This window comes from Silurus meridionalis, chromosome 23, assembly GCF_014805685.1.
Source record: "Silurus meridionalis isolate SWU-2019-XX chromosome 23, ASM1480568v1, whole genome shotgun sequence".
NCBI classification, from domain to species: domain Eukaryota; kingdom Metazoa; phylum Chordata; class Actinopteri; order Siluriformes; family Siluridae; genus Silurus; species Silurus meridionalis.
Window position 1 is genome coordinate 5943074 of NC_060906.1, and position 21716 is coordinate 5964789.

At 42.4% G+C, this 21716-nt stretch overlaps 1 protein-coding gene across 1 annotated transcript; it reads left to right on the forward strand.

Annotated features, from left to right (window-relative positions):
• Positions 1–231: 231 nt before the first annotated feature.
• Positions 232–19975, forward strand: LOC124376846 (ribonuclease inhibitor-like; the record flags this gene model as incomplete). The annotated part of the gene is made up of 5 exons (XM_046836148.1): positions 232–383; positions 941–1114; positions 10814–10987; positions 16163–16336; positions 18599–19975. Coding segments are annotated over 5 exons (687 nt in total), but the record flags the coding sequence as incomplete, so codon positions are not given.
• Between the last annotated feature and the right edge of the window lie 1741 nt (positions 19976–21716).

Here is a 21716-nt window from a genome sequence, read left to right on the forward strand (position 1 = left end):
ACCTACTGGTCATTTACTTCAGTTTTCTTGTGTCAGTAGTCTGAGATTAATTAAAGTGCAGTACAAATATTTATCTCGATTAAATCATCTTTAAATTCATTTATTTTCATTGATAAATTATATATTCTTGATTTACTTTGGGAGAACACAAAGAATGTGTAATGTGTAGAAAATGAGAAAGTGAAGTGTGTGTCATTGTGTATCTGCAGGTTGTGTGATTGTGGAGTATCAGATGAAGGCTGTGCTTTTCTCGCTTCAGCTCTGAGATCAAACCCCTCACATCTAAGAGAACTGCATCTGTCTGGGAATAAAGTAGGAGACTCAGGAGTGAAGTTTCTCTCTGCTGTACTGGAGAATCCTCACTGTAAACTGGAGGAATTGAGGTAAGATCATCTCTCTGAGAGTCACATGTCCTGCTCCCCAGTAACACACATTCTCTAATAGTGAGACTGAAGCAGAGCTTTTAGGTTTAGCATCAATGTTTTGAGGAGGAAGTTTGTTTCTTTACACTGCAGACTGATGATTTGTCACAGAGGCTTTGGGTCTGATGTACGTATGTGTGAAGCTGCAGCAAAAACGTGTTTTAAAACCACTGCAATGTGTCTGAAATGACTGTGAAACTGTTAGAGTTCACTTTCAGTAACACACACACTACATACACATGTCCTGTTTTCTATCTTACACACACACACACACACACACACACACACACACACACACACACACTCTCTCTCTCTCTCTCTCTCTCTCTCTCTCTCTCTCAATCACTCTAACAACCACACACACACACACACACACACACACACACACACACACACACACACACATACTGAATATACTGTTTCAATATTCAGTTTATTTAACTAAATTCTCTCTTTTTTACAATCTATTGTTTATATTTCTGCCTCAATCCATCCATCCATCCATTGTGTATCTGCAGGTTGTATAATTGTGGAGTATCAGATGAAGGCTGTGCTTCTCTCGCTTCAGCTCTGAGATCAAACCCCTCACACCTGAAAGATCTGGATCTGTCTTGGAATAATATAGGAGACTCAGGAGTGAAGTGTCTCTCTGCTGTAATGGAGAATCCTCACTGTAAACTGGAGGAATTGAGGTAAGATCATCTCTCTGAGAGTCACATGACCTGCTCCTCAGTAACACATTCTCTAATAGTGCGACTGAAGCAGAGCTTTTAGGTTCAGCATCAATGTTCTGAGGAGGAAGTTTGTTTCTTTTTACTGCACACTGATGATTTGTCACAGAGGCTTTGGGTCTGATGTCTGTATGTGTGAAGCTGCAGCACAAAACGTCTTAAAACCACTGCAATGTGTCTGAAATCACTGTGAAACTGTTAGAGTTCACTTTCAGTAACACAAACTACATACAAGTGTCATGTTTTCTCTCTTACACACACACACACACACACACACACACACACACACACACACACTCGCTTTCTCTGCTTTTATTGCATGTGGCACGATTTCTCTGCTTTTGTTGCATGTGGCAAACCTTTAGGCACAGGGGGACATCCCTCTTACCTTAAACACTCAAAGGAAATAACCACAATTCAAATAATAATACACAACTCAAAACATAACCCTTCACTCATAACTACAAAAGAAAACACAGCAAACTTAAATCCCGTACACAAAGGGATGCACACACGCATACAAAAGACAAGCACCATGAGTTAAGCTAGTGACATAAGTCTGGGAAGGTAGAGAATGGTTGGTGGTTGGAGAGTGGTTGGTGTGTTGCCAATTTTTCGAAGATTTTTTGCAGATTCGTCCTGTAAAGATCTAGGAACAATTTTGTGTGTGTGCGTATGTTCATGTACAGTGCAAGGGGATGGGGGAGACGTGGAGAAGGAAGAGCCTTTTTTTAAAGTTCCAACAAAGAGGAAGAAACAAGGCAGTTGACAGGGAAAAAACAGGCCAAAAAAGCTGGGAGTTAAACCGGGAGAAGCCCTGCTCGGCAAAACCAGTTGAAGGCAGAAGAAGCTGAATCAGACAGTGATGATGGCATGTAGTGTGCGGTGGGTTTTATTTTAAAGTGTTTTTTAACATTTGTTTGTTTTTATCTATATTTAATTTTAATGGAAGGCATCCAGATTGCGAGTTTTTACATAAATGGAGCAAGGGAACACGTAAAGAGAGCAAAGCTATATGAGCTCATTAAACAGGAAAGTGTGGATGTTGTCATGTTGTAGGAGACCCACATCAACAGCAGTAATGCTGCTGATTGGGTAAAGGAGTGGGATGAGTTGGCGATTTTAAGTCACAACACGTCGCTTAGTGGTGGTGTTGCCCTGCTTTTTACTCGTAATTTTATTTCTGTTTCTTACACGGTGAAAGGAATTTTAAACGGGAGGCTTTTAAAATTAAATGTTTTTATGTGAATGAAGTTTTTGTTTTTATCTGTGTGTATGCTCCCACCAGTGCAGTGGAGAGAATGAAGTTTTAAGACAAACTTAATGTTATTTTAAACTGCAGCACTGCAGAGTTTTTAGTTTTGGGAAGTGATTTAAATTGTATAGCAGAAAATATAGACAGAAATCACACAGTACCTCATACAGAACCTTCCCGTAAGCATCTGTGGGAGTTTGTGGAAGCCCACAATCTTTGTGATATATTGAGAAATTTTTATAAAAAACAGACATAGTACACATGTGCTCACTGCAAAGACAACACGCTCTCCCTGGCGAGATTAGATCGATTTTATTGTTTTAAGCATCAACTGACTTATTTCACAAGATGTTCTATTTTTCCAGTATGCATCTTGGATCACTGTATGGTTCAGTGCACCATCAGTAAAAACTTTTTTCGGCTTCTCCCGTTAGGGGTCGCCACAGCGGACTATCCGCATGTTTGATTTAGCACGTGTTTTTACGCTGGATGCCCTTCCTAACGCAATCATCCCCATTTATCCGGGCTTGGGACTGTCACTAAGGCTTGTGCAACCCTAATGGCTGGGGTTGGTTCCCTGACCGGGGATCAAATCCGGGCTGCAGCAGTGAGAGCACCGCATCCTAACCACTAGACCACCAGGGACTTTATCAGTGCACCATCAGTAAAAAGAAAATTAAACCTAAGAGCGCCTACTGGCATTTTAACACTGCACATTTAGAAGATGCTAATTTTAGAGAGTCTTTTATTTTTTATGGAGTTGTTTTAAACTGGAGAAGGCAGCTTTTAACTCCCTACTGCAGTGGTAGGATGTGACAAAGGCACTAATTAAAATTTTCTGTTAACAGTACACTCTTAACGTAACAAGAGACATTGCCAGATCTCTGAAAGCTCTGGAGATAGAGACAGTGGAACTTCAGTGTTTGGAGGCCACAGGAAATCGAGGGCATATTGAAGCTCACACAAGCAAAAAAGCAGTACAGGGGGCGCTGGTAGGCTCACACTTTAAAAGCGTCACTGAGATGGATGCTCCTTCTAAGTTCTTCTTCAGTTTAGAATAAAAGAATGGACAGAAAATATTCATGCATGCTGTGCAAACAGAATCGGGGGATCTCGTTTTAGAGCCTTCTGAAATTCACCAGCAGACAGTCAGCTTCTATTCGAAGCAGTATAGCAGCGAGAGGTCAGGGGCACAGGAGGTGGAAGAGAGCTTCCTTAAAGACTTGCCTATGCTCACAGAGTCAGTGGCCAGAGAGTTGGACAGGGAGCTGGAGGCTCTCCAAGGCATGAAGAATTGGCGGGCGCCAGGAAAAGATGGTCTCCCTGTCGAGTTCTTCAAGGCATTCTGGGCAGTAATAAGGCAGGATGTGCTGGAGGTTCTAAGGGAGAATGTGAAAGGTGGTCAGCTCCCGTCAAGTTGCATGAGAGCCGTCTTGACCCTGCTGCCAAAGAAAAGAGACCTGACCCGGCTGAAACACTGGCTTCCGTGTCGTTACTGTGCACTGCAAGCATTAGCATCGAGACTGACGAAGGTGATGGAGCAGATCATTTACCATGACTAGACTTACTGTGTGCCTGGCAGGCTATTGGGCATGAAGACTGGTCTGATTTTCCTAGATCAGGATAAGGCTTTTGACCGGGTTGAGCATGAATACTTGTGGAATGTGCTGGAAAGCTTTGGGTTCAACCCCGGTTTCATAGCCATGGTCAAGGTGCATGTTCAAGATTTAACTTTGTCATTGTGCAGGGTACATGTACAGAGCCAATGAAATGCAGTTAGCATCTAACCAGAAGTGCATAGATAGTTCATTTACAAGTGGCAATGTAATGAATGAGGGTATGAGGTTATACAGAAGGTGTAGTAATATGTACATATAACTGAATAAGGGTATATATAGTGTGGTGTGTGTGTATGTGTGTGTATATATATATATATATATATATATATATATATATATATATATATATATATATATATATATATATATACATACACACAGAATAAACAGAATAAATATGGATGGACATACAGAAGTGTAATGATTTTTGGGTGGTGTAAGGATGCATGATTTTAAAGTGGTGCAAAATAGTGCAAAACAAAGAAGAAAAGTGACAGTGCAGTGGTGATTGTTAACACCATATCAGCTGTTCAGTGCAGAAACAGCCATGGCAAAGAAGCTATTTTTCAGTCTATTTGTTCTGGCTCTGAGACAACGGTAGCGTCTGCCCGATGGGAGAAGTGTAAACAGTCTGTGGTTGGGGTGAGAGGGATCTTTGATGATGCCCCTCGCCCTTTGCAAACAGCATTTTTGAAAATGTTCTCCAAGGTGGGTAGTTCAATACCGATGATTCGTTTGGCGGTTTTCACCACCCTCTGAAGAGCTTTACGGCCTGAAGCTGTGCAGCTGCTGTACCACACTGAGATGCAGTTTGTGAGGATACTCTCAATGGTACAGCGGTAAAAGTTCTCCAGTATCCTGTAGCACAGATGGGATTTTTAAGTCTGCTCAGAAAAAATAGCCGCTGTTGTGCCCTTCTGATCAGGATGGAAGAGTTCAGAGACCAGGTGAGGTCCTTAGAGATGTGTATTCTAAGGAACTTGAAGCTGGGTACACACTCAACAGCAGTTCCGTTGATGTGAATTGGAGGATGAGTGTGTTTGCCAGTACGTCTGAAATCCACAATGACCTCCTTGGTCTTTTTGGTGTTAAGTTCCAGGTTATTGTCCTCACACCATGCTACTAGGTGCTGGATCGCCTCCCTGTAAGCTGTCTCGTCGTTACCTTTAATCAGGCCTACCACTGTGGTGTCGTCTGCAAACTTTATAATGCTGTTTGAGATATGGACAGGTATGCAGTCATGGGTGAAAAGGGAGTATAGTAGTGAAGACAATACACATCCCTGAGGAACCCCAGTGCTAATGGTGAGACTGGAGGAGGTGACTGTGATCTGTTCGTAAGGAAGTCCAGAGTCCAATTGCAGAGTTGTGTGCTGATGCCAAGTTGTTCCAGCTTCAGGGTTAGCTTGGAAGGGCTAACTGTATTAAAAACTAAGCTGAAATCAACAAACAGCATCCTGGCATAGGTGTCAGGGTTATTCAAGTGAGTCAGGGCAGAATAAAGTACAGTGGAAATGGCGTCCTCAGTTAATCTATTTGGGCGATAGGCAAATTGGTAAGAGTCCAGGCTGGGTGGCAGACAGGCTTTAAGGTGGGTGAGGACCAGTCTTTCGAAGCACTTAGCGATGACAGTTGTGAGTGCGATGGGACGAAAGTCAGCCAGTTCTGTTGCAGTGGAGTGCTTTGGCACCGGCACGATGGTAGCAGACTTGAAGCAGGTGGGGAAGATTGCCTGGGCCAAGGACAGATTAAAGATGTCCGTGAAGACCTCGGCCAGTTGCTCCGCACATGCTCTGAGTACACGACCAGGGATGGCATCAGACCAGCTGCTTTCCTTGCATTCACCGTACCCAGGGTGGCGCACACTTCAGAGGTGGAGAGTGTAAGTGGCTGCTCACCTGGTAACGGCTCTGTTTTGAACAAGGGCTTCATGTTCCCCTTTTCAAAGCAAGCGTAGAAGAGGTTTAGCTCGTTGGGGAGTGAGGCAGAACTGGTTGCAGGTGTTGCGTTGGGTGGTTTGCGGTCAGTGATAGCCTGACCGCACATCAAGGGCAGACTGAGCAGGTGGAAGTGGCTGTTTCCAAAGATGTCCTACAGGGGCGAATGTTGGTGATAAACAACCTGGCAGTGTTTTCTCTGTGGCACAAGCTGGCATTAGTGGATTCACTGCCAAACCTGCTAGCGAACATCCAGGCCCTGCTCGTTGACTTCTTCTGGGATGGTCTGTACTGGATTCCGCTGAGTGTCCTCCATCTGCCCAAGGAGGAAGGGGGGCAAGGGCTGGTTCATCTTGCCAGCAGAAAAGCAGCCTTTCTTGTTCAGATTATCCAGAGACTCTTAACCTGGTATGGAGGACAGCAGCCAGTGGACTTTTGCACGTGACAGAAGGACTGGGGCTGGACTGAACTTTGTTTTTAACAGACACAAACACACTGAATGTTACTGGATTACCAGTCTTTACCTCTGACTTTTTAAAAAAAGGGATAAAGGGCTGCGAAACACTACACTGGCTGCTGGAGAAGCCCCTGGTCAACGGAAGTCGGCTGGACATCTCCCGTGCGACCAACCCCACACTGTCCAGAGCCTTGAACTCCTCAAGGATCGTCACACACCAGGAGCTGGAGACAGACCTGTCACGAGGGGAGGACCTGGCTGCACATATAGGACAACGGTCCCTGTGCATCACTAACCAGCTCCTACACCAATGGAGGTCTACACTAACAGTAGAGGAGCGTGTTCAGCTGAAGGACTATAAAATCGGCCAAAGCGGTCCTGCAGAAGAGGAACCCTTTCCCAAGCTGGACATTGTTCCTGACCTCGACTGATGTGTTGGCCCCCTCCTGGAGTGCAGGGGTGAAGGGGAGATGAACTTTGGGACAGTGACGGAGAAGCTGCTCTACAGGGCCTGTGTTAAGGTTTTAAACAAGAAAAAAAGTCTCTATGTTATGAATGTACATGCTCTGAACCACATGTGAAATCTGACCAAGGCGAGTCATGACGTCATCAGCGGGTGACGTTGCGTAAACCAGGAAGCCCCAAATAGCTGCAAGATGGTAGCAGCGCTAGCTCCTGCAAGAGAGAAGGTAAGCGCCGCAGAGATGCAGGGAGTGTGGCACGGAGACGCAGCATCTCGTTCCCTCTGGGAACTAGGATTACATTCGTTAACCTAGAGACGTTCTCCAATCGGGAACTCAAGCTGCGTCGTGAAGATTTGGGAACGAGTGTCCAATCACGCCACACTGACCAGATGCTGCCTGGGGTGCATCAACTTGCAGCTTCACAGATGTCCCGGAGTGACACTCCAGCGGACCAAGCTGAAGAGGCTGCCACACCCCAGGTGGAGTGAGCTCTGACCCCGAGTGGTGCGGGAAGGCCAGAGGACTCGTAAGCCAACACGATAGCATCCACTACCCATCAGCTTAACGTCTGCTTATTGGCCGAACAGCTGCTCCGACTTCCTCCATGGACTCGTTCTGTGGAGGCAATTGTCCAGTGTGAGCAGTCGCTTCTGTCGCTCCTGGTCCGGGGCTATGAACGGAGGAGGGCAGAATGCCTGTAACACGACAGGTCGTGTGGGACGCGTAGGCACCTTAGGTACATACCAAGGAAACGTGTTACCAGAGGGTGCCTACCCAGTGACTGCCCCGCAGGCAGGGGGATATATGCCGCGATGGCGGACATGTAAACCTTCAGGGTTGAAGGGGTTAACCCTGTGGCAAAATTTTCCTGTAAAAACTACAGAACTGAACCGACCAGGCAGTTGACCCAGTTAACTGCCTGGTCAGTTCAGTTCTGTAGTTTTTACAGGTGCCGTGCGGCATACAACCTGCTCGTGGAGGGAGCTTTGTAGTGGAGAAGGGTCTCTACCACCTCAGTAGAGAGACCAGCTGCTACAAACTGTGCCCCCTCAGGGGCCACAGCCACAGCTTTCACAATTCTGGGCAGAGGTGAACCAGGGTTTTGCCCGCCTGCCAGAGAAGATCCATCCTGGGAGGAATTTCCCACGGTGGGCCCTCAAGTGGGGATACAAGGTCCTCAAACCATGGCTTGCCCGGCCATCGAGGTGCTACCAGGAGGAGATGGACTCCTTCCTGGCGATCTCTCTCCAGAACTCCAGAGTGCAGCGTTCGGGAGAAAGGCGTACAGGCATAGCATCCAGATCTAAAAAGATCCACTTGGGCTTTGTAAAACCTCCTCCATACCTGCTCCACCACTTCCGGGTGGAGTCACCATTCCCCAGACCTCGGCCATTGTCTCGACAAGGCGTCTGCTCTGACATTCAACCATCCTGGGATGTAAATGGTTCTCAATGAGAGGAGTTTGGCCTGCTAGGTCGAGCGGAAGGACCCAATATTGGTAAGCTTTGCCCCGAAAGCAAACATCAGGAACCTTCTGTGTGCGGGAAGGATGGAAATGTGGAAATATGCGTCCTTCAGATCTATTGTGACAAAATAGTCCTTGGAGCTGATCTGAGTCACGACCTCTTTGAGGGTAAGCATCCTGAACCTGAGCCTCATAAGTGAGCGGTTCATGGAGCGAAGATCCAGAATGGGACACAACCCGCCATCCTAATTCGGAAAAACAAAGTACGTGCTGTAGTAGCCTGACTCTCGAACCGAGGGGGGGAAACCACCTCGATGGTCCGTTTCCACAGAAGAGTGCGCACTTCCTGTTCTAGGACCATAGCCTGCTTGGGTCCCACCAGGGTGGGACACAACCCTTTGAACCAGGGAGAAGATGCAAACTGAATTGTGTAGCCCTTCTCTATAGTCTGCAGAACCCGCTGGGAGACCTCTGGCAGCCCCTCCCAAGCTGTTAAAAAGTTCCTCTGGGGAACCAATCCCTCTGAGCTGGCCTTTGACCCACTCAGAGTGGCTGGGGTAACGCTCCACAGCCGATGACACCTTGCAAGAGGTGGCGGAACTCCCCCATCCGCAACGAACTTTTGGGTGGAAAGATGGGAAGCGAACCACTGGAGAGAGGCTGCGCCCTGAAGCACGTCTTGTGGCAGGGCTAACAGGCCGACCTCCTGGACCCGAACAGCCGGAGCAGCACACTGCGGCCGTTGACGCCTCCTGAGAGGCAGCGGGTCTCCCCTTCTGTACCGAGACTTTGGGCCAAAGTAAAGGGAGACATCCGCTGGAGGGGGACCGTGCTCTGAAGCACATCTTGTGGCAGAGTCAACGGCCTGGCGTCCTGGTGGTGCAGGTAAGGGACGGGCACCATAGCGTGATGTGTACACCATCCCCCCAACTGTAAATCATCAGGATATATGCACCACAGCCCGTTTGATGGATGCAAGGGTGACCCTGAGGTCAGCCTGCTTCTTCTTGAGCTTAGCAATCTGTTTCTGGGCCTCGTGGTGCCCGGAAGGACCGGGCTGGGGCTGCCACCGAACAGCCCTACAAGATCATTGCACAGGCTGTAAGGAGTCCACGGGCTTGCTAGTATCCATCATCTCATCCTCCTTGGAGGGAGAAACATGTAACACCGCACTGCTTGTATGCTTTCCCGTAATGAAACGGGGACACGGATGAACACACTTACGGTATTTCTGCTTGCTATCCATCACTCAGTCAGAAAACACAGCTAAACAGCGTTTACCTGAACGAGCAGAAGCTAGCATCGGTACCATCTCGCAGCCATTTGTAGCTTCCTGGTTTATGTGACGTTGCCCACCGATGACGTCACGACTCGCCTTTCGGTCAGATTTCACATGTGGTTCAGAGTGCGGACAACGCAGGGGCGTTCCCAAAGCGTTATGACGCAGCTCGAGTTCCCGAATGGGGAACTGAGTGGGAGAAATGTTTTTGGTTTTAACAATGATATTATACCAGAGTGGAGGGCACTGTACAAACCACCATTACTTAAGAAAGCTGCCGACCTCTAGCGGAGGATTTTTAAACTGCATTATCTCTGTGAACTCTTTTATTTCTGTTTTAAGTTCCTTAAATGTGACTTTTACTCTACAGTGTTTTATTCTCGTTTTTAAGTACATTAGGAGAAATGGGTTTATGTGTCTGTTGATTAATTTTATTTTTGGTCAAGCAAAAATGGCAATATACCTGAGCAGAAAAAACAAAATGGCTCAAAACACTGACTGTGATGCCATTAGAATTTTCTTCAGGCTTACAAAATCCAGGATTGTTGTTGATTTTAACTTTTACAAAAGTATAAGGGATCTGAAGATGTTTGAGTTCCTTAAAAGTTCCTCTTTTTCCTCAAAAGAAAAATAATTGTACTTTTTACCAGAGCTCGGTTAAACAATTACACCAACCCCCATCTTTTAACTATTATTGTCTTGTTTTATTGATGTCTATTTAATGTTATTTATTTATTTATTTATTTATTATAATTGACTATTTATCTATTTATTTCACTTTTATTACCTGATACCATCCATCACATAACGTGACTTATGCTTAATGAGCCTTATGTTAAATAAAGGAGTGTAAAAGTCAAGTCTCTCTTTCTCACACACATACACACACATACACACACATACACACACACAGACACACACACACACACACGCACAAACACTCTCTCTCTCTCTCTCTCTCTCTCTCTCTCTCTCACACACACACACACACACACACACACTCTTTCTCTCTCTCTCTCTCTCTCTCTCTCTCTCTCTCTCTTACACATGCACACACAATCACTCTCTCTTTCTCACACACTCGCACACACACACACACACACACACAATTATTTCAAAACACATAAAGGATGTGTAATGTGTAGAAACTGAAAGAGTGAAGTGTGTGTCATTGTGTATCTGCAGGTTGTATGATTGTGGAGTATCAGATAAAGGCTGTGCTGCTCTCGCTTCAGCTCTGAGATTAAACCCCTCACACCTGAGAAAACTGGATCTGTCTGGGAATAAAGTAGGAGACTCAGGAGTGAAGTTTCTCGCTGCTGTACTGGAGAATCCTCACTGTAAACTGGAGAAACTGAGGTAAGATCATCTCTTTGAAAGTCACATGACCTGCTCCTCGTAACACACATTCTCTAATAGTGAGACTGAAGCAGAGCTTTTAGGTTCAGCATCAATGTTCTGAGAAGGAACTTTATAGTTTATTTTTTTTAGTTTTGTTTGTTAGTTTAAATTAGTGTTGATTTAATTTTTATATTTTTATAATCATGACTTTTTATTGACTTTTGTATTGTTTTAGTTTCTAATATCTAATAAATGTACAAAAGTGTTGATATAAATGTGAATGTGATGAGGCAGAATAATGAAGAAAGAAAAGATGATCTAATATCTAACTATATCTAACAAAAATCCCTCAGTGTAGAATTGAGCTGTTGTGACTTTTATTGCAGCTCAAAAGTCCAATTAAACCTGAAGCATTAAATCTGTATTTCCAGTAGATTAACACATGAAAATACTGTCTGGAGCTGAAGAACCTACAGCTTCTTTTACTCCACCTTCAGATTTTGCAGACTTCACTTTACATGTTTCTCCTTTTTTCTCTCTTGGTCAGTGATGTGAGTGTGATGGTCAGTGATGAGTGTGATGGTCAGTGATGTGAGTGTGATGGTCAGTGATGTGAGTGTGATGGTCAGTGAAGTGTGTGATGGTCAGTGATGTGTGTGATGGTCAGTGATGAGAGTGTGTGGTGGTCAGTGATGAGAGTGTGGTGGTCAGTGATGTGAGTGTGATGGTAAGTTATGAGTGTGATGATCGTTGATGAGTGTGATGGTCAGTAAAGTGAGTGTGATGGTCAGTGATGAGTGTGATGATCAGTGATGAGTGTAATTGTCAGTCATGTGAGTGTAATGGACAGTGATGTGAGTGTGATGGTCAGTAATGTAAATGGAATGGTCAGTAATGTGAGTGTGATGGTCAGTGATGTGAGTGTGATGGTAAGTGATGTGAGTGTAATGGTCAGTGATGTGAGTGTGATGGTCAGTGATGTGAGTGTGATGGTCAGTGATGTGAGTGCGATGGTCAGTGATTTGAATGTAATGGTCAGTGATGGATCTGCTACCAACCCTGCTAGCAAACATCCAGGCCCTGCTCGTGGACTTTTTCTGGGATGGTATGCACTTGAATCGGCAGAGTGTCCTCTATCTGCCCAAGGAGGAAGGGGGGCAAGGGCTGGTTCAGCTGGCCAGCCAAACTGCAGCCTTTCACCTCCAGTTCATTCAGAGACTCCTAACTGGCCCCAGAAACCCGGTTTGGAGGATAGCAGCTGGTGAATTTGGTGAAAGGTCTGGGACTGGACAGAACTTTGTTTTTAATGGACACACACATCGGATATCTCTGGATTACCAGTCTTTTACTGTGGACTTTTTAAAATTTTTACTTAAACAAAAGAATAAAGTCTGTGGAACACTACATTGGCTGCTGGAGGAGCCCCTGGTCTATGGGAGTCATCTAAACATTTCTGCTGTGACCAGCCCCACACTGTCCAAAGCTTTGATTTTCTCTAAAATTTGTCATACACTGGGAGCTGGTGAACATCGCAGGGACAGACCTGTCATGAGGTGGGGACCTGGTATGGGACTCCATTTTTCTGCACAACACTAACCAGTTCTTACACCTCTAAAGGTCCAGGGAGGAGCCCCTGGTCAACGCTAGTTGGCTGGACATCTCCGGTGCAACCACCCCCACACTGTCCAGAGCCTTGAACTCCTCAAGGATTATCACACACCAGGAGCTGGGGACAGACCTGTCACGAGGGGAGGACCTGCTGCACATATAGGACAACGGTCCCTGTGCATCACTAACCAGCATGTTCAGCTGAAGGAATACAGAATTGGTGAGATCAGCTCTACAGAGGAGGAACTCTTTCCCCGGCTGGACATCGCTCCTGACCTTGACGGATGTGGTGGCCCCCTCCTGGAGTGCAGGGGTGAAGGAGAGATGAACTTTGGGACAGTGATGGGGAAGCTAGTCTACAGGGCCTGTGTTAAGGTTTTAAACAAGAATAAACTGATTGGGAGGGTGGACACCCAGTGGAGAAATGTTTTTGGTTTTAACAATGATATTAAACCAGAGTGTAGGGCACTGTACAAACCACCATTAACTAAAAAAGCTGCCGACCTGAAGTGGAGGATTTTTACACTGCATTATCTCTGTGAACTCTTTTATTTGTATGTTAAACCCTGATGTTTTACAGGAATGTCCGTTCTGTTCACAAAGAGAAACTGTTTTTTACGCTTTTACTCACTGCTCCAGGTTACGGTCAAATCAAATCAATTCAAATCAAATAAAATTGTATTTGTCACATACACATACATACAGGGTACGACATGCAGTGAAATGCTTTTTTCGACGGTCCGGCATGAGGGAATAGGATGGGGAGAAAAATTTAACAAAGAAAATGAAGGCAGATAAATAAAGTATAAAAACTCTATAAAAGAAAATAAAAGAATATATATACAGTGAGGAAAATAAGTATTTGAACACCCTGCTATTTTGCAAGTTCTACCACTTAAAATCATGGAGGGGTCTAAAATTGTCATCATAGGTGCATGTCCACTGTGAGAGACATAATCAAAAAAAAAATCCAGAAATCACAATGTATGATTTTTTAACTATTTATTTGTATGATACAGCTGCAAATAAGTATTTGAACACCTGTCACCGGATTGGACTGTAGTCGGTGTCGGCGGTCTGCTGCACTGACTCGGGATAGTTCTCTATTGGGTTTAGGTCTGGAGACTGGCTAGGCCACTCCTTGGTTATCCTGGCTGTGTGCTTCAGGTCATTGTCATGTTGGAAGACCCAGCCTCGACCCATCTTCAATGCTCTAACTGAGGGAAGGAGGTTGTTCCCCAAAATCTCGCAATACATGGCCCCGGTCATCCTCTCTTTAATACAGTGCAGTCGCCCTGTCCCATGTGCAGAAAAACACCCCCAAAGCATAATGCTACCACCCCCATGCTTTACAGTAGGGATGGTGTTCTTGGGATGGTACTCATCATTCCTCTTCCTCCAAACACGGTTAGTGTAATTATGACCCAAAAGTTCTATTTTGTTCTCATCTGACTGCATGACTTTTCCCATGACTCCTCTGGATCATCCAAATGGTCAATGGCAAACTTAAGATGTGCCTGGACATGTGCTGGTTTAAGCAGGGGAACCTTCCGTGCCATGCATGATTTCAAACCATGACGTCTTAGTGTATTACCAACTGTAACCTTGGAAACGGTGGTCCCAGCTCTTTTCAGGTCATTGACCAGCTCCTCGCGTGTAGTTCTGGGCTGATTTCTCGACCTCAAACAGGTGCATCTAATTTAGGATAATAAATGTAGTGGAGGTGGACATTTTAAAGGCAGACTAACAGGTCTTTGAGGGTCAGAATTCTAGCTGATAGACAGGTGTTCAAATACTTATTTGCAGCTGTATCATACAAATAAATAGTTTAAAAATCATATATTGTGGTTTCTTTTTTTTTAGATTAGGTCTCTCACAGTGAACATGCACCTACGATGACAATTTTAGACCCTTCCATGATTTCTTAGTGGGAGAACTAAAATAGCAGGGTGTTCAAATACTTATTTTCCTCATTCTATATATATATAGTGCCCTAACATATGAGTGCCCTAACATACGAGTTTTTTGAGATACGAGCGGTCACTCGGTCGATTTTTTGCTTTGATCCGCGAGCAAAAACTTGAGATACAAGCTCGATACACCGCTTCTAGATGGCGAACCGAAGCCAGAAAGCGAAGATTGTGACGAAAATTAAGATAGGCAAAGAAGAAAAAGTAAAAACTTTGAAGTTTAGGGATACGTAGTGTGCAGGAGTGATAGTAAAAAAACAAGTTTTCCATCCGCCTCCACTTATCGCCTCTACCCCCCCTCTGCAACCACACACGCGTGCACACACACACACACACACACACACACACACACACACACACACACCCCATCGGCGTTTATGTTAGCTCAAGTCGTCTCATCTCCAAGAAAAAATACACTGAATAAAACCTTATTATAGCTTTACATTCTCTTTTATTATGTTTTTATACAATATTTGTTATTTATAAATACATTTTTCTTATTCAAAAACACGTAACAAAATCAACTGGGTGGCATTTTTGGGTCTGGAACGGATTAATGGCATTTCAATTAATTTCACTGGGGAATGGTGTGGTGTAAAATGTTTTTAAAGTGTCCGTGTGCGGAATGGTGTGGTGTAAAGTGTCCATAAAGATTCCGTGTGCGGAATGGTGTGGTGTAAAATTTAAAGTGTACTGTGCGAGTCCAGTTTAAGTGGTGCGTGAGGTGAGATATGTGCAGAGAACAAGTGTGATGATGGAGAGAATGGGCCAGTTTTTGGATCCTGGGTGTTTCCTGGTTTAAACTTCGAATGGCCTGTGGAAAGAAGCTCCTCCTCATTCTCTCTGTGTTCGCTTTAAGGGAGCGGAAGCGTTTCCCTGATCGCAACAGAGAAAAGAGTCCATTGTTGGGATGGTCACTGTTTGTGCTTTTAAAATGTATTTTTAGTTCCTTTAATGTGAATTTTACTCTTTAGTGTTTTATTCTTGGTTTTAAGTACATCAGGAGAAACAGGTTTATGTTCCAGTTAATTAATTTTATTTTTGGTCAGGAGAAAATGGCAATATACCTGAGCAGGAAAAACTAATGAGCTCAAAACACTGACTGTGATGCCATTAGAATCTTCTCCAGGCTTACAAAATCCAGGATTGTTGTTGATTTGAACTTTCACAAGAGTATGGGGGATCTGAAGATGTCTGAGTCTGTGTGGTGTTGTGGAGAAGCTTTTTGTTCATTAAAAGAAAACCAGAGTTCAGCTAAATAACCACACCAACCCCCATCTTTTAACTGTCATTGTCTGATTTTATTTGTTTATTTATTTTATTTATCTATTATCTATTTATTTTACTTTAACGTCCTGATGCCTGATGCCATCCAGAACATAACGTGATTTATGTCAAATTAAGGATTGTAAAAGTAAAAAATCTCTCTCTCTCTCTCTCTCTCTCTCTCTCTCTCTCTCCCCCCTCTCTTTCTCCCTCCCTCCCTTCCTCCCTCCCTCATTCTCTCTCCTTTCCCTCCCTCCCTCTCTCTTTCTCTCTTTCTAGTGGAAAGAACACAGGATGTGTAATGTGTAGAAACTGATAGAGTGAAGTGTGTGTCATTGTGTATCTGCAGGTTGGCGTATTGTGGAGTATCAGATGAAGGCTGTGCTGCTCTTGCTTCAGCTCTGAGATCAAACCCCTCACACCTGAGAGATCTGAATCTGTTTAGGAATAAAGTAGGAGACTCAGGAGTGAAGTTTCTCTCTGATCTAAAGAATGATGAACGTTACAATCTACAGACACTGAAGTGAGTAATAATCTGTTTTATATAAAAACGGATGTAATGATTAGCGTTATTTACTACATGAGCGTTATTTACTACATCAGAGTTATTTTCTACATTAGCGTTATTTACTACATTCGTTATTTACTACATTAGCGTTATTTTCTACATTCGTTATTTACTACATTAGTGTTATTTACTACATTAGTGTAAATTACTACATCAGTGTTATTTACTACATCAGTGTTATTTACTACATTAGCGTTATATACCACATTCGTTATTTACTACATTAGTGTTATTTACTACATTAGTGTTAATTACTACATCAGCGTTATTTACTACATTCGTTATTTACTACATTAGCGTTATTTACTACATTCGTTATTTACTACATTAGTGTTATTTACTACATTAGTGTTAATTACTACATCAGCATTATTTACTACATTAGCATTATTTACTTGGTAAATACTACTAGTACTGCTACTAGTACTACTACTATTAGTACTTGGTGTGACATCTGGAAATAGAAAGCAAGACAAGGAGACGTGGTGGTGGAATGAGGAAGTGCAGGAGAGCATAAGGAGAAAGAGGTTGGCAAAACAGAAGTGGGATAGACAGAGTGATGAGAAAAGTAGGCAGGAGTACAAGGAGATGCGGCAGCAGGTAAAGAGTGATGTGGCGAAAGCCAAGGAAAAGGCGTATGAGGAGCTGTATGAGAGGTTGGACAGTAAGGAAGGAGAAAAGCATTTATACCGATTGGCCAGGCAGAGGGACCGAGCTGGGAAGGATGTGCTGCAAGTTAGAGCAATAAAGGATGGAGATAGAAATGTGTTGACTAGTGAGGAGAGTATTTTGAGCAGCTGCTGAATGAGGAAAATCAGAGAGAGAGAAGGTTGGACGATGTGGAGTTGGTGAAGCAGGATGTAGATACGATTAGTAAGGAGGAAGTGAGAGCAGCGATTAAGAGGATGAAGAGTGGAAAGTCAGTTGGACCAGATGACATACCTGTAGAAGCATGGAGATGTTTAGGGGAGATGGCAGTGGAGTTTTTAACCAGATTGTTTAACAAGATTCTGGAAGGTGGGAGGATGCCTGAGGAATGGAGAAGAAGTGTGCTGGTACCAATCTTTAAGCATAACGGAGATGTGCAGACCTGCAGTAACTACAGGGGAATTAAGTTGATCAGTTACACCATGAAGTTATGGGAAAGAGTAGTGGTTATTTACTACATCAGTGTTATTTACTACATTCGTTATATACTACATCAGTGTTATTTACTACATTCGTTATATACTACATTAGTGTTATTTACTACATTAGAGTTATTTACTACATCAGTGTTATTTACTACATCAGTGTTATTTACTACATTAGAGTTATTTACTACATCAGTGTTATTTACTACATCAGTGTTATTTACTACATTAGTGTTATTTACTACATTAGAGTTATTTACTACATCAGTGTTATTTACTACATCAGTGTTATTTACTACATTAGAGTTATTTACTACATCAGTGTTATTTACTACATTCGTTATATACTACATTAGTGTTATTTACTACATCAGTGTTATTTATTACATCAGTGTTATTTACTACATTAGTGTTATTTACTACATCAGTGTTATTTATTACATCAGTGTTATTTACTACGTCAGTGTTATTTACTACATTATCGTTATTTACTACATCAGTGTTATTTACTACATTAGAGTTATTTACTACATTAGCGTTATTTACTACATTAGCATTATTTACTACATTAGTGTTATTTAGCACTTTAGCTTTATTTATTAGATTATGATCATCTTTTATTCCACACTGCCACAAATATTGGATTTCCAGTGAGCAGCTGGTTTCCTCACTCGGACAGTCCTTTTATCTCTCCACCTCCACACCGTGTCTTCTATCATTCCTGTAAAATTCCCCTCAGCTTGTTCTTAAAGTCTGCACTTTAATATCCATGTAGAACAAGAGAGAAGCTCCACAGCAGTGATCTTTATTAAAAGCAGCAAAAACTCTACAGCCTGGGATTGGAGAAGTGCAGTGATGTGATGCAAATATCTGCTCATGTTCCTCTTCCATCTTCTGCACCTTCTCATTTGTTCTCACTAAATGTTCTACCAAAGATATTATATAAGCATGAAGAAATGTTTAAGGACAAATGATACACTGGAATCAAATCCTGGTTTCCTTGAAGCAGAGATAATTATCTGCTGCTGATCATCAAACACCACCTTCTAGTTTTCTGTTACTGATTCACTTCTTTCTCTTCTAGTGTTTACTGGTGATGAACAATTGTGTGTGAAGACTCCAGTGTTCCTGCATTTCCGTGTCTGCAAACCGAGAACACGTTTATCTACAGGATCTGAGGAGTTAATGTGAAAAAGCCCAGAGCAGAAGGAGTCCAAATCACATGTATTACTTTGTCCTTTAGTTAGTATTTAATAGAGTTTCTATCTTTATGCTACAGGATCAGACCCAACCCATTCTTTATTTTCTCTCTGATCTGATCTCCATTTCTTACTAGTGTCAGGTGATCAACCCAGTATGGGATCAGTGCCATCTTTAGTGCCTGCATACACACACACACACACACACACACACACACACACACACAGACCTGGATGTATATAATGTGTATATGATGTACTATTTTATTTACAATAACCCCCATAAAACTATAATCATTTTATATAAATGATAGAAGAAAAATAAATAGAGTTTTATTTACTCTTCTTTCTTTCTTTCTACACCACTTTTTGAAAATTTCCCCACGAATAAGGTTTTATCTTAAAAGCTTAATATCTTCTAGTGTGTTCTATATTTTGTTTTTATTCTGCTTAGTCCATTCCTCCTCCTCACACATGTTCTCTCTCTTTATCCTTGTCATTACTAAAATTGTACACTGGTGTGGGATCCTTCCATTCACTTTTCCCAGGTTCATCCACCATCACATCCCAGCACTCGGCCATGAAGTCAATGAAATGTTCCACAGTGTAAATCATAGAAAGCAGAGTTTCAGAGTGACCCTCATTACCAAGTCCTCTGTAGGCCACTATTTAATTACTTCCTATTAGATATGAATTGTTTTACATTTACATGAATTGTTTTTCCTCCCAACAGAGTTTTAGACTGATGGTATTTTAAGTTTGCACTTTACTGAACCAGTATTGATTTATTCCTCGATGGAGACTCAGAGCACTTTATTATAGGACCCATTCATAGTGTTGACACAATCTTAATTTAATACTGATATTTGAATTTAATATTAAAAAATAGTCATAATTTCACAGTCTGAGGTTATTTCAGATCATTACCGTAACTCTGCCATCGGTCATAGTGTAAGTACTTCTCCACGTTACCGTGATAAACGTACAGTCACATCAACTACAGCAGCATGGGTTATTGATATTAATTGAATATCCCTCTGACCTCACAGAACTCAACTCTGCAACTGAATGTCTGCAATCAACTTTGTTATACCTGAGATGATGGAGCTCCCATTAAAACTAAAATGATCAGAGAGAAAAAATGTGTACCATTGTACAATGATCATCTGCTATGATAGCTGCTGTTAAAAAGTGTAATGTTTTCAGTAAGATGTAACAGTAAGAAGCTTTCAGAAGTTAATAATAAATAAACAAATAAATACATACATTAATTAATAATAAATTAATGTTTATTTCTTTGTTAAATAGCTAAACTTAGGGTTTAAATAAATATAATTACTTATAGTTTAATTTTATTTGAGATTGTTGTATTGTCATGAATAATGTGATAAAAAACTTCAGATAGAATTACACAAATATATATATATATATATATATATATATATATATATATATATATATATATATATATATATATATATGAACACCCTGCTATTTTGCAAGTTCTCCCACTTAGAAATCATGGAGCGGTCTGAAATTGTCATCGTAGGTGCATGTCCACTGTGAGAGACATAATTAATAGATTTACTAAACCTGCGCAAATTTGCGTAAATTCCCTGGCCCTCACACCTAGTAACACCCCTGCTGAGATTTTCACAGGCCTGCAGCTCCATTGTTCTCCTGCTTTTGTTGTGCAAACACACCCATTACCTGGGAGGCCTAGCACATTTGCATTTCTTTACTCAGAGTAGCTCAGAGGCCAGAAGAAAACTGAGAAACAATCTTCATTTGCCTGTCCACCCTGTGCATGCCTTGTGCAAAATGTAGGCATTCACCACCGCCAGGTCCAGCATATTGTAAAAAAACACTACTGGCCACCTGCGTGTTGCTGCTCTTACGGAATACATCCGTGCCATTTGGGTAAACACGTGTACACCACACTGTAAAAACAGAGAGAGAGAGAGAGATGCATTGCAGACATATTTGGTCTCCAAATCCGTGGCCATCCAGAATTGATCCCAAATTTGTCTGGCTTGGTTGCGATATACTGTGTGAATGGACAACAAACCTTGGTAGGGAACAGCTGTTCATCTATTTCAGGGGTGGGCAATTGATTTTTACAAGGGGCCACATGAGAAACCTGAATTGTGTCAGAGGGCCACACCAACAATAACTTGAACTTCATTCTGCTCAACTGCCTTTCATTGTAAAATGCACTCAATTATATATTTTGAATAGCTGGTACTGGTCATCGGAAGAATAAAACTAATCTGTAAATATTTGTGAAATTGTGGAGTATAGGTCAAATAAGAAAAAAATTATTGTTAACCTAAACTCACTAAAATCAATGAATTGCAATTCAAAGAATACATTCAATTACAAAAGTTTTTTATTTATTATTATAAATTATCATTACTTATTTGTTACCATTCATAGTATTGACAGACAGACAGCGGTCAATTATTATTAGCAACGGTCTGTTATACGAAATAATTGCCTGCCGAACGTTTGGAAGCCCATTCAAGTGAATCGAACGTATTATTAAATTATGATAATTATTATCTACAAGGAATGTTTTAAAGATGACCACGTGATCTAAGGCAATGAATTCCATATTTTTTTTGGTTTGCCTTTTTCCTTGGCACATCACTGGAAAACTTTCTTGCCTTTTCAAAAACGTCCGCTGCAGACGGAGTGCGCATGCTCGGATTGACTTCTTTTCTGTGCCGCATTCTTCTCATATTTAGAATGGCAATCGGGATGTTTGGATTTCAGGTGATAAATTAAACCCAACGTGGAGAAACTCTTTGCAGATACATCTTCTCTTGAAATTTCAGCATTGCATGTTTTGCAAATCACTATCCGTGGGTCTTTCTCCGAGATATTGAAATAAGTCCACACCGCAGACATGTTGGCTTTTATCCAGATAACCGTGTGCATGCTGCGCTTTTTATTGTGTCATTACAATTGTGTTTCGGCCGTGTTGTTTCAGTGATTTTAGGT